The sequence below is a fragment of the Crinia signifera genome, chromosome 1, assembly GCF_055691185.1.
Source record: "Crinia signifera chromosome 1, ASM5569118v1, whole genome shotgun sequence".
Classification (NCBI taxonomy): domain Eukaryota; kingdom Metazoa; phylum Chordata; class Amphibia; order Anura; family Myobatrachidae; genus Crinia; species Crinia signifera.
This window is the reverse complement of record NC_139217.1, coordinates 40,366,964-40,381,319: the sequence shown is the minus strand read 5'-3', so window position 1 is coordinate 40,381,319 and position 14,356 is coordinate 40,366,964. Positions and strand designations below refer to the sequence as shown.

The 14,356-nt window shown below is 46.8% G+C and overlaps 1 protein-coding gene across 1 annotated transcript in view; it reads right to left on the bottom strand.

The window, feature by feature from the left end:
• Positions 1–14,022, bottom strand: part of ZNF638 (zinc finger protein 638) — a 31,107-nt gene extending 17,085 nt beyond the window's left edge. Inside the window, 4 exon segments of the mRNA XM_083186021.1 lie at positions 93–155; positions 1,835–2,949; positions 2,952–3,835; positions 13,867–14,022. Of these exon segments, the coding sequence (XP_083042147.1) occupies positions 93–155; positions 1,835–2,949; positions 2,952–3,621 (1,848 nt within the window). The 5' untranslated portion in view covers positions 3,622–3,835; positions 13,867–14,022.
• Positions 14,023–14,356: the final 334 nt, after the last annotated feature.

Here is a 14,356-nt window from a genome sequence, read left to right as displayed (position 1 = left end):
TACATCTGGCCCAAAGTGTCATGCTTCTAAAACACAACATTTCATCACGTTTCGGGGATGTGGTCTTAAAAAGGTATAAATGGACCATCTTACTGTTGTCTCAGCTTCCGGCAATTCTCAATGTGGGAGGGGTAATTCTGATGTTTAATCCAGTCCTACAGAACAAGAGGAGGATAGAAAAATAAAGTTGGTTATGCCAGCCATAGATCAGTGTCACCTCAGCAACAGGAGGCTATGCCGATGTCAGAACAATAAAAAAACGATGCAACAAGGCTCTTCAGAGAAAAGTTTTAGCTATGTTCAGAATACGGATTAAGCCACTTTTTCAACCAAGTCAATAAATAAGTGAATGCAATTCCCCCCCCCCCCCCCCCCAAACCAGTTTGTATGACCAATTGAAATGCTCCATTCTATTACTAAAAACACATCGTGTTGTGGATTTTCCAGGGGAGGAAATCACTTGCGTTAGTTACAATAAAAACAAACGAAAATAGAAAGCAGGGACACTCGCTTGCAGTGTACAAGTCTACAGGACTGTTCATAGAGCACTTGAGGAATGGCAGGGACTAGCTTAGTAACAAGTTCAGACTTTCTAACATAGGAAAGCTTATAAGCTGCTCTGATTGGCTGAGCATCTATGTTTTATGCTGGAAGTGACCTCTTCAAAACCTGGGACACTTACCTTTTTTCCAATAAACATAATCCCAAGTTAAGGCAGAACACTTTAATAATTACTATAAAATTTAAACAATAGGACAATGATGACGACTTGACAAGAGTCTTCTCCGCTTGTCCCATCCAAGCAACTGTTGGTTTCAAGGACTTCCTCGCTGGACCATGACAGAGGAGACGTCATCAGAACTTCTGGCCAGTCCTTGCGCTTTCTTCGCAGTGCTTTCTTCCTGCACAATGGCTCGTGGTGCAAATATGTTGCTTGCAGTCTTCTTCTTAACACGATCTTCTACAGCTAGGTCCAGTCACATTGGTATCAATGCCTTCCCCCCAATGACTAATTTGGTGTTTCTAACCAGTTTTCTTTTTTTTTTTTTTTTTAGGGAATGTGCTCTGAGAAATTATATTTGGAACGCAGTTTAAAAAAAAACAAAAAACATTCCAACTTTAATTTAATCGGTAGCCTGACACCAGATACCCTGAACATTTACTACACTTTTGCATAGAGCCGGAACGCAGTGCGCACATTTCATTAAGCCTTAATGCAGCTCTTTCCCACAGGTAACACCAGTCTGTACCCCCCCCCCCCCCCCCCCATCCCATATAAAGCTTGATAGCAGTACATCCTCATCTATCCACAGTAAGCCTGAACACAGTTACACCCTGCCCACTGTTAAGCCTGAATGCTGGTCATAGCCCTTTCCATTATTAAGCCCTCATGGTCACACACGCAGTGTAGCTCACCCCCAAACCCATTCTATGCCTGACATTGTTGGTGCCCCCCCCCCCCCCTATTAAGCCTGACACAGAAAGCTTCAACTCCCAAATGAAGCCCAATTACAGTACACACTTCATATTCAAAATGGACAATACAAATCCCCCATCACTAAATGCTGTATGCCTGAATTCGTTAATGATAAACCATAGATAATGCTTTTCTGGATGTAGAGAATAAGTCCTATCCCATCAATTTGCTTTAAGGCATAAATGGGAGAAGCCAAATACAAAACCAATTTAACACAAACCCACACAGATATGGTTATAGCCTTCACAGTCTTTGTGTCCTCAACAAAAAAAAAAACTTTCCATGTTAAACATAGCAGTGGAGATGGTCTAGAGCATGTATACAATAGAAAGTACAAACAAACATGAAACCACTCACCTTTAAGTGTCTACATTCTACGTTACACAGAGAACAGATATGAGGAAATATCCGTGGGGAGGCGGCAAAGTAATCGTTCATCATAGAAGGAGTGGGCAGTTTCTTCGGCTTCTGAGCTTCATCCTGAGACATGACTGGGATCCAGCTTCCCTTCCCAGCAGGGGGAGTCTCGGGGGGAAGCTGGTAGTTGATGTTACTGACTCTGGTCGCCAACGGGACCTCATGCTTCATTTCTGTATGAACGGGAGTGGTCACTTCGGGCAGAACAGGAGCATCAGTCTTAATGCTGACCACTGGACTCTCAACTTGTGAGACATTAATGTCACTGGTGGTCACAATAGTCGGTTCACCAACTAATGTTTTGTTGTGGGATCGGTCGGGCTTCGAAGGCTGCCACGTGGGCTTACGGCTGCCGGAAATGGTCGGGATTTTGTTATCCATTGAATTTTCTGGGGTTTTCTCAGGCTTCTTATTAGTGGAAGCTGCAGGTGCTTTGGAGGCTGGCTTTGATTTTGGGGTGTCATAGGGCCGCTCAGAGACAGGGCGGTCATTATACGCAAATTTGCTTGAATGTCCATAGTCAATGACTTTACTTGGCACCTTTTCATTTCCGGGTCTTCTTCCACCGCCCTGATCAGGTGTGGATCCAGGGCGTCCCATCTTACGTAAACGTATGTCTCTCAAAATACTTGGCATATTTCCTGGAGTCAGTTGATCGTCGGGATACCGGCTGAGCTCCTCGAGGTCTTCATTTGACAATCCGAAGCTTTCTAATATACTTGAAGCACTTTCATTTGTATAGCGGTTCTGTGGATTATTCATTTGCTCCAGTGTTGAAATGGGGCTGGATTTCATTCCAACGCCTTGACCCAAATTTCCAAACAAACTGAGTGCAGCATCCCACGCTTTGTCCTTTGCTAGCCGAGCAGGTTCCTGTACAGGGGTTTTAGGCTTTGTAATCAGATGATCTGAAGAATGGGTCAACATCCGGTTCACTATCGAAGGAATTTCTTGACTTTGGGATTGCATTATAGGTTGAACTTGACGCGAGGGAACATTGGGCCCAGGAAATCGTTGTGGCATTGCTTGAGGACCCATGTGTCTCTCGGAGGTGGCTGCATTGGCGATCTGACCGGCATGCCTTTCATTCCCATTGGTTCTGGATTCCCTCCACCAAATGATCCAGGATTGCCCATTGGCCGCATGCCAAACCCTTGACTTTTCACCTCGGGACGGAAGCCCATTCCTCCTTGATTCATTCCACCTTGATTCATACCGGGGAGGTTCATTAGATTTAAACCCATTGAGGGCTGGTTCATGCCAGGTTGATTCATGCCGGATTGGTTCATGCCAGGTTGATTCATGCCGGATTGGTTCATGCCAGGTTGATTCATGCCGGATTGGTTCATACCGGGCTGATTCAAGCCGGATTGGTTCATGCCGGGCTGATTCATGCCGGATTGGTTCAGGCCAGGTTGATTCATGCTGGATTGGTTCATTCCGGATTGGTTCATCCCAGAGAAGGCCACGTTAGGACGATTTATTCCAGGATGGCTCATTCGTGGGTGGTTCATGCCAGAGTTCATTCCAGAGTGATTCATGCCTGGATGGTTCATGCCCGATAGATTCAGATTTGGCTGGTTCATGGCAGGCATGTTCATACCACCCATGTTCATGCCTGGCATATTCATAGCCGGCATATTCATTCCGAGATGGTTCACGCCAGGCTGATTCATCATAGAGTGGCCCATTGGTCTTTGACCGGGGAATCCTCCACGGTTAAACATGGCTTGAGTAGTGCTTATTTTCAACAAAGCCTGATTTAACAAAGCATAAATAGGGGACGTACTGTTCGAGCTGACCGAAGTCAAATGATGAAGAGCCAACTGGGTCTTAATCTGTGCAAGCTGTAAATGAGGAAGGCTCAACAGGATAGGGCTAGTAATGCCACAGTTCAAGGTATTCACAACTGGAGCGCAATTTTCCAAGAACAACACAAAGCTGAAATTTAAAACACAGATATTAGATTTTCATATTTTCAGTCTTCATACAGTGGGCACAACCATTGATGGTAATACTTGAAGGAATAACAGAGCACACATGTAAACTTTGCCAGCAGCAAGTTGTTAAACGTTATACAACGGATCAAGGTTTAACCAGCTTTGACCGAAATGGAAGGGGGAGAAATTCTCATAAAAATGCACTTGTTAACCATCAAGACGTGCTTAGAGGAATTTAACATATTATAAAACACAACAGGTTTTAACAAATTAGAAAAGGACTTCACGCTCTTCTTGTGGTCTTCATTTGCACAGAACAGATATATTGGATTCCTGACTCTTACTGTAAACAATTATTTCATGTGGGAAAAGAAGGTGGTGCAATGGTGTTCTAAAGATATTCCTTCATTTCAGTCTGGTACATCTCTGCAAGTGGTACAGACAAAGCCGACCAATCGCTCACACAGGCGGGAAACAAAAAGGGGTGATGCCGCTCATTCCGCTAGAGAAGCCGCAAATCTGGAGGCAGGTCTATGCTACAAAAGGCCAATGACAGATTTACAGATTCTGGCCTAAGAGATTGGTATACAAAAAAAAAAAAAAAAAGAGACCCCCCCCCCCCCCCCACGCGTATCAGAACAAGAGCTGAAATTTATGGGGCCTCGAAACAGCATCTGTCCTATTCAGAAGTTAACTATACAGATCTAAACCTTGGCAGAGACCGGAAGACTAGATCTAGACACCAACACGGGTTATTGCCAGGTGCCGACTCAGTTTAAAAGGTGCAAGGAGAAATAACCAAGGTCAAGCTGACACCAGGGTTGGACACAGAACTGACCCATGTCACAATGACCAGCGTGCTTGCCCATATTACCAATACAATAACACTGGAGTCAACATCTTCAAGCATCCACTGTGAAGACAGATGGACCTGGGAAGGTCCAGCAACTGGTGTGAAGGGGTGTGAGCTGGGCACAATACGGGTGGAACCAGTTTCCAAAATCCCAGATCGAACTTTCTTTTTTTTATCTCATAAAGGGTATTATCTGCATGATGTATTTTCTCTGCTGAGCAATTATTACTCCCAGCAATGCCCAAACACTCCCCTCCTGTGCCCAGTGGAGGTCAGACCCCTTTCCTGGTCGGTCTGCAAACCTCTCAAGCCGCTGTATGGGGCAAGATGCCACACAATGAAGGGCACCAAGACCCAGGATGAAATGAAGGGGATTCACAAGAGACTAGAACAGCAGCCATAAGAAACCATGGTGGTACATTATATGAAGTGACCCTGGTGGTTTCTCTTCAGTCTCCACGCTGAGAATGTAGAGGCCTGCTAGATGCACAGACATGTTTTGGATAGGCGTTCAGAAAAACGTAAGGAGGGGGGTGGGGTGAAGGGATCAGTGTCTCCACAGAATAGATAGAGCAGGACACCCCCCTACCCCCCCTGCATGGGAGCACGCAGTGTGGTGGTGATGGCTGGGCCCACACGGCAGGAACCCGGATGTCTGCCACGGGTGGTAGGAAAGCCATGCTGGGCCATGTAGTGCCACACTTAAAGCCTGTTCCCTCTCCAGCTGCCGTCTCCCCGGTGCACCCGGACCGCCTCAGGGGATAACGGCGACCCAGGCCTGCGCCTACACCCGCCGCCCTAATACAACCGCACTCCGGGCTCTCCCCTCCGGTTACCTGCTCCCGGGAGCCGCTTTCTCCGGTCCTCGGATGTATGCGCCGCCCGCCGGAGTATCTTCTCAGCAGCAGCAGCACCGGGCCCGTATACACAGCACAGCGCACAGGCCTCACCAACTGCAAACCCGCCCCCTTCTCCTCCTCTCCGTGCGCGCCACCGCCGCCCGAGCGTGCGCGCTCCCGCCTTACCAACACTGTGCGCGCGCCGCTCACCTCCCCCCTGCTCTCACTCCTCACGGTGACTGCTGCTGGCAGGCCTGGGCCACAGGGCTGACGCTCTGATCTTCAGAAAGTGCCCCACATAACTGATCATATCAATTACTACTGAAAGCAGCACATATACATCACATGCAGACACAGTGATATATCAACCGTCACTTTAATATAAGATAAATAGGTTATATACATCATGCCAAAACATTCTGCGGCCTACACACGTAGCGCTGGTCTTCTATGCAATCTGGCTAAATCGCTTTAGAATGCAAGCACGGATCGCTTCATGCGTACACCCTATAGCGATGGCTTTGTGTGTCCCCGTGTGTCACCAGCTCAGATAGACCGTGCATGCATGGTCTACCTACCTACCTGGTGCGATCTGTGCTGAAGTACGTCGCTCAACACACAGGGCTGAAGTCGCCCCATGTGTAGGCCCCTACAAACTAGTTATTCTCCGCCGACACAGGTATCTGGTGGCAGGGACCCAGCATCGGCAAGGGGGGGGCAACAGCATTAACTAGGACCTCCCTCTTCTGAACATGTAGGATGAGAGAGGGGGTTGATAATGATCCACGGGAGGGTGCACTGTTAATAAGGAGCATACACTAGGCCAGAGGTCCTCAAACTCTTTTGCTCTGGGACCCCATCAGACAATAAGAATGACAGGACCCCAGCACGTGACTGCACAAGGTCATAACATCACATGTGAAGTCAGCAGACAGCACATACATGGCAGAATTGTGGAGGCACAACATGATGGGAGGAGTCTAATATACCATAACCCATCACATCACACGTGTGATCAGCAGACAGCACATACATGGCAGCATTGTGGAGGAACAGACTGATGGGAGGAGTCTAATATACCATAACCCATCAGATCACATGTGTAGTCAGCAGACAGCACATACATGGCAGCATTGTGGAGGCACAGAGTGATGGGAGGAGTCTAATATACCATAACCCATCACATCACACGTGTAGTCAGCAGTTCAGCAAATACATAGCAGCATTGTGGAGGCACAGAGTGATGGGAGGAGTCTGATATACCATAACCCATCACATGTGTGGTCAGCAGACAGCACATACATGGCAGCATTGTGGAGGCACAGAGTGATGGGTGGAGTCTAATATACCATAACCCATCACATCACACATGTGTAGTTAGCAGACAGCACATACATGGCAGCATTGTGGGGGCACAGAGTGATGGGAGGAGTCTAATATACCATAACCCATCACATCACATGTGTAGTCAGCAGACAGCACATACATGGCAGCATTGTGGAGGCACAGAGTGATGGGAGGAGTCTAATATACCATAACCCATCACATCACACGTGTAGTCAGCAGTTCAGCAAATACATAGCAGCATTGTGGAGGCACAGAGTGATGGGAGGAGTCTGATATACCATAACCCATCACATGTGTGGTCAGCAGACAGCACATACATGGCAGCATTGTGGAGGCACAGAGTGATGGGTGGAGTCTAATATACCATAACCCATCACATCACACATGTGTAGTTAGCAGACAGCACATACATGGCAGCATTGTGGGGGCACAGAGTGATGGGAGGAGTCTAATATACCATAACCCATCACATCACATGTGTAGTCAGCAGACAGCACATACATGGCAGCATTGTGGAGGCACACAGTGATGGGAGGAGTCTAATATACCATAACCCATCACATCACAGGTGTAGTCAGCAGGCAGCACATACATGGCAGCATTGTGGGGGCACAACATGATGGGAGGAGAGAGAAACTCATCAGCCTGATGGTCAGCAACATGGAGTTGCGACCCCATGCTAAGAAGGTCGGGACAAACAGTTTGAGAACCGCTGCACTAGGCAATATTGTAAACAATAGCGCTCAAAAAGCCTAGTGTCTAGGGCTTTATGCTGCACACACATTATACTATTCTTTATACGATATGTACTATAATAGCCAGTCATAACCACATTATCCTGTCTATCGTCCAGTGTATGGGCTCTATATCGTTAATGATGCGCACGCCCGTGGGTTCTTAGCAATGTCCTCTGACATCTGTACATGCAGCTCAATCTGAGACACACTTGGTGATCGCGACCGATATAATAAAGAAGAGTTTTAACCCTTGCAATCTGCTTGCGATCCCAACGCGCATTCACGTATCGCAAGGCAGAAAGTCTTGGCTGCATTGACTATATAGTGCAGATCTGCACTATATGGTCAAAATTGTGCCTCTGCATGCATGCCGTGCCGTGTGAGTCCCGATACGATCACATCGGGACTCGCATCTCACGGCATATCTCACCGTGTGTACACACCATAAACGATATCGGTAAACAACATTGTTTAAGGACATCCCAAAGACCCTCTATATAGCCAAATTCACCTGCATGTTCAGCAGACAGGAGGGGTCATTAACAATACAGGGCAGCGTTCATCATTTACAATATTGATTGTTTTTATATAAATATCCTCTAGTGTGTACAAACAAACCATGGTTTGGGGATGGACGTCAGGAACAGCGGCTGATCACCACCAAATGTGACAGGAGGGTTACACCCCTCTTTCAGCCACAAAGGGTGTTTAGAATGACACACCCTACCACTGTTATCTAGCAGAGGTGATTGGATTACCGAAAGGTGAGGAAGCCACTTGTTTACCTTGTAAGTTTGGGAAAGAACCTAAACAGGGATCATTTCACCGTATGGAAAGATTAATGCTCACGTTCTCTCCAGCACGATGACAAACACAGGTAATTGACCTCACATGTGCGAGCAGCTGAATGTTCCGTGCAATGAATGTTATGTCTCACCTTTCTGTAATGCACCATAATACAGTGTTGCAAATTACAGCCCTAGACATTGGATTCTCTGGATAGCTACAATGTAAAGTCTAGTTGTCACCACTGTATATAAATAAGCCAATGGAGATTGTATTAATGCTATTATTCACAGTGGTCAATTCACTTATAGGCTAGTTTGGGAAAGCAGGCTATAGTGGAAATGCACAAACCCACATCATGTGACATTCAGGGGTAGATGTATTCTATAAGATGTATTCTATAAGATGTATTCTATAAGATGTATTCTATAAGATGTATTATATATTAGTATATGGGAGAAGGGTACTTATGTAATATCTGGGCTCCCGGTTTTCTTTTGAGACCGTGTCCCCTCGCGGGGCTCACCACGCTTCGGGCACGGTGGCTCGCTGCACTCGCCACACTATATAAAATCAACTCCATGCGTAGTTGGATAGTAGGGGTATGAAAAAATGGGGTGCATTTAACATGAGAGTCCAGATAATACATAAGTACCGGGAGAAGAACCCTTATCTGCACCCATACTGCTTCTGCCTATGGGGTGAATTCAATAGTTTTTGTGAGCTGTGACAGCGAGCAGGATCAGTGTTCAACCTACCCACCCCCTGCACACACCGTTTCCCCCTCAGTTTCTGGAGTGAGGGGGAAACGGCGTGTGCGACCGCTAAAACCGCGAAACTCCCGGCTAAATGCTGCAGGCTCCCTGCATTAGCCATGAGCCTCGCTGTTTGGGGGAATGCTCGCTGTCCTGTGACAGTGTCCCCCGGAATGTAGAACAGGGTGAGCGGCCGGCGTGGGGGTTAAACCGTGAGGATCGCTTGTTTTCGGCGATCCCCGCCGTTTAACCCCCCTCGCCGGTTACATTGAATACAGACCAATGTATGAATGAGGAGAAGAGTGGAAAATGACATATCGGTGCTGGTATCTACAACATTGTTTTCATTCGTGAATACATCTTGTCGCCACCTCTTCTAGCATGGCCTAGGCAAGACATAGTTCTTTACCCCTAAGGTACTGTACAGTGCATTTGCATTGAGAACAGCTAGCAGGATTCATTTGTTCCTAATTGAATTGGCCTATAGTCCACAGTGAGACTATTCAGAGGCCCCTCTACTTCTAAAGGAGACCATACACTACTGCAATTTCTTGCTGCAGTGTATGGCCATTTGCATTTGCCCCCTTCCCCCCCTCCTCATATATAGCATGCAATCCTTTTGCAATGAACCATGCAAGCAGGTCCAACCTCCAGGTGCGCATGAGACCTCGCTATTAGATCAGATGTCAAAGATTTTTTACGATTTCACCCAATCCATCGGGAGTCGGGTGAAATTTGCCCAAATCGCTTAAGTGTATGGGGGCCTTTAAAGACAAGCGCTTAATAACCGCACAGACCTGGAACATACAATGATAAGATACTTCATGCAACAACATTACTATGTACTGCATTCATATTAAACTTTTACATAAGAAAACATGGCAGCACTAAATAAAATATACTTGTATACAAAACAATGGTTATATAAACACATCGATTTCATCTTGTTTAAGGTTACAAATTCCTTCATCCAAATATACAGAAATGTTACTTAATTTGTAGCATTCCACAACACCATCTGCGGCTGTCAGCATAAGAATCAGATTCTTCTTCAGTGTCAAGCCACTATAGAACCCAGAAAGACTGACATTGGAGATGCTTATACCCCCCCCCCCCCCACACACACATACACCACCACCACCTTTTCCTTAATCGCTTACAGTTTTCCCAGTCCTGTGCAGAGCCCATTTTGTACATTTGCACTAGTCAAGTGACAACATCAATATCACTAAAGTTTACACTGCTTGATCTCCATCAAACAAAATGCCACCAAAGGGGCCAGAAATCCTCATTTCCAGAAGACAGTCCATATTTTACATTTAAGTTTTCATATAAATAAAATATCAGCATTTGAATCGATGGGTTTTATGTATTGTTTCAGTCACTTACTGTGGCTATAAATGGGTTAAAGATTGAGATTAAAAACAGGCCAATCAACTACCGGCACATGTCAGCTAGATTTCGGCCCACCAGGTGGTCCGAGACCAGATTCTTTCACTGGACATAGATCAGTATTCTCTGTGAATAAACACTCCTCCAATGCATCTACGGTATGTAATATTACACCCGGGGACACTTAAAAGGAAGTCTTTTCACTAAATATCGAGAAACATGCTGGCCTTGAAAATGATATTTTCCAATTAATGGCTAATGAGGGTACTACGGATCTGATCTCCAGAGAAGACCTAACCTAAATATCATGGGCTTAAGCCAAGGCGGACATGTACAGTACTTGTCAAAAGTCTGATCACAGCCCCCTGAAATAGAAAAGAAGCATGCTACTTGTGTATGAATAGAGTACCAAAAAAAAGTTAAGTATGGAAAAGGAAACGTGAAAGGATGTTTCGCGGGCAACCAAGTTGGTGACTTAGTCAGAATCAATGGACCAATGGATCAAAAGGTGTACCACAACACCTTCTATTAGTGCGCCATGCGTTTCCCTCCAGAAGGGGACTTGTGGGTCAGAACTTCGTTTTTCAACAACATACGTCCAAGTTGTGTACTAATTATTTGCAAAAAAAAAGAAGACGCTCAAGTCATAACAAAAAATGGAAATGGCCACCTCAACCACCAGATGTTTCACACATTGAGCTTTTGTGGGAAGAACTAGACAGAGAAGCCCGAAAATAGATGCCGACCTACACTGAGGGCCGCTGGGAGGCTCTTTCAAGCGGATGGAGTCGAATGGATAGCCAAAAGCTGGAAAAGGATGCCAAGGATATTCAAAGTGCTCGTCAAAGCTAAGGGTCGCCACTTCCATAAGAGCAGACTACCTAAGTAAACTTGCCTAAAAGTCAGAAGTATTTTGTTTGTTTCCCTATTTGTTCAAACAGTTGTTTATTTGGGAAACAAAGCCAATAAAACAGGGTTAGGGTTAAGAAAATACGTGCGAGATGAGATTCGCCACACGGACAAAATGTGGAGGTGCATATGTCCAATCAGCCCGTGTAAGTATAAATCTTCACATACGCACAGAACCAGCGACATTCACAGAGGTTTGTCCGACACGACAAAAACACCCCCCTCCCATCACACCCACCTGTCCTAAGGATGGTCAGTGATGATGAAGTCAGCTGGCAGGTCATTCTTCCCATCAATGGTTGGGGACGACAGCATATGCCCATTGCAGAAGCCATAAAGGTGCAAAGTGGAAAGGGCGAGAACTAACGCCATTGACTCCTGTCATTGGATGCAAAATGCTGATACTCTATATACCTATCCCTACCCTCTCCAGTGTACCCCGACATTCTCTCATTGGGCTATACAACAGAACGTGTCTGCAATCTACAGGACAGTTCTGCAAATACTGAAGGGTGCCATTACTAAAAACTAAGCGCATACAGCTCTACAAAAGTGGTATGGTCATCAATGTCCCTCTTTTCTAGGTATGTTTACTCTTACTGAGGCAAGTGTAATAATTAAGCTGGTACACACTATAACATTTCTTAACAATATACACAATATTTTTGTGAACACCGTCTTGCGTGTACACATTGCGTGAATTTAATCGGAGGAGAGATTCAGAAAGTGAGAGATTTGGTAAGAAATCTCCAGTTTCTTTGTTTTTAAGCAGCAATTTGTTTGATTCTGCAGTGTAAATGATTGCCGCTTTAAAAAAAAAAAAACACCTGGAGATTTCTTACCAAATCTCTTATCCTATAAAATTTCACCCGTTGCATCTATCAATATCAGCTATGCGTGTTCCCACCGCTAGTTAACGGATCCCAGTCATCTGAACACGCAGTCAAATCTGACAATTCTAAGCAATGACCAGATGACATTGCGCGATATTCATTGGGGACGATTCTGAATCACGCGTAGGTGATGGTCGGGATTTCTGCGCATGTGCAAACCCCAACAGAACAGCCGCGGCGAGTTGCCAGGCAGTTGGCAGAGAGGAGGGAGGGCCATGGGTGGCACTAAGCCATGGGAACAAACAGCGTTTTATAGGTGTCCCCATGGTTATGTGGGCACCATGACGTCCGCCCCCCCGCCCTGTCTTCGTCCCGGTGGCCACAAATGTGTCAGTTGAGACTGACATATTTGCAAAGGCAGAAAAAATCATTCGATGGTCGGCGACCATCGAATGATTTCCCCTGCAGCATGTGAGGGGATGTATCATTATCGTTCGCTTATGGCAGGGCTGGGCAATTGCGGCCCTCCAGATGTTGATGAACTACACATCCCAGGATGCTTTGCATTAGTTTTGCTATGTGGCCATGCTGAAACTGATGCAAGGCATGCTGGGATGTGTAGCTCAACATCTGGAGGGCCACAATTGCCCAGCCCTGGCTTATGGAGTAATTGCATGCCATTTCTCACATGGAACGCCATGTTTGTCTCTAATCTAGACCCATCTGCACAGACATGGATAAAGCGCTATGCATCCTGGGAGATGCCGGGACCTATATCCAGGCTCACACACTTACAAGGAAATATCCTGTATTCCATGGGACATCGGCACCCAATAGATCCCTACGGCTGGACCCGGCCTTACCCATGGGAGGCTGCTAAACATTACAGCTAGCTGTATCTAGCAGAGGGTTCTCAAACTCAATCCTCAGGACCCCATACAGTTCCAGGTCACCCGGCAGGTGCATTCATTACTGACTGACATTTTTAAAGATCCACGGGTGGAGCTAATTATTTCACTTTTGACTGGCAAAAATATGAGGACCGAGTTTGAGAACCTGTGGTATATAGTATAGCAGCTGTGCGGGATTTACAGTATAATGCTATCATGCAAATATAGTCCAATTACTAATAACAATGTATTAATATTAATATTGTACGGTATGAGTGCTCTGGGTGATATATAATAACAGCAGCAATCAGCGCTGTGTGTAATGGATAATAGGATAATGACCTGCCAGTGCTCTGGGTGATTTATAATAACAATTAGTGTGTAATTATATATAATTATACAGCGTGTCACCGGGCTGAGGACAGCAATACCCACCCAGTGTAGGCATGCTGGGCCATGTAGTGCCACTCCTCCCTCTACACTACGCTGTGACCCATCTGCTGCCTCCCCCGTAGCTTCATGGCGGCGGTAGGTGCAGACTCCAGTCCTGACTGCCCGCAGGGGGGACATCTAGTTACCCCTCCCCAGCATCCGGCCACACGCTCTCATACCCAGCTGCCTGCCGCCATTACACCCCCACCTCCTCCCCCGATCAGTCCGGGCTCCGGCCTCGGCTCTCCCCTCCGGTTACCTGCTCCCGGGAGCCGCCTTCTCCTGCCTTCGGATGTATGCACCGTCCGCCGGTGTCCTCGCAGCAGTAGTAGCACCGAGCTCACTCACACGCACAGCACAGGCCTCACCGTCCGCTCTCTCCGCCCCCTTCTCTGAGCTGAGTCCTGCTCTCCGTGCGCGCCGCCGCCGCCGTCCCCGCGTGCGCGCACCCGCGCCGCCAGCACGTGTTCGTGTCACTGTCTGTGAGTGACCTGGAGCCCGGGGGAGGAGGTGTGAGGGGGGCTGGCCGGGGGGCGGAAGTGGGGTGTAGGGGGGGATTGTTATCCCTATGCTGAGTCACCCTAACTTCTCCCCAGCACAGTCACACCCCCCTCAGCATCCAAATTAGAGATGGGCAAAACGGGTCACTGAGCGGACCCGGGTCGCCCCGGGTCGGTCAGTGAAAAGATTTAGATCCTTTGGACGGCTCTGCGGCTCACTTTGTGTAAAAAAGACAGTTATTTATGGTT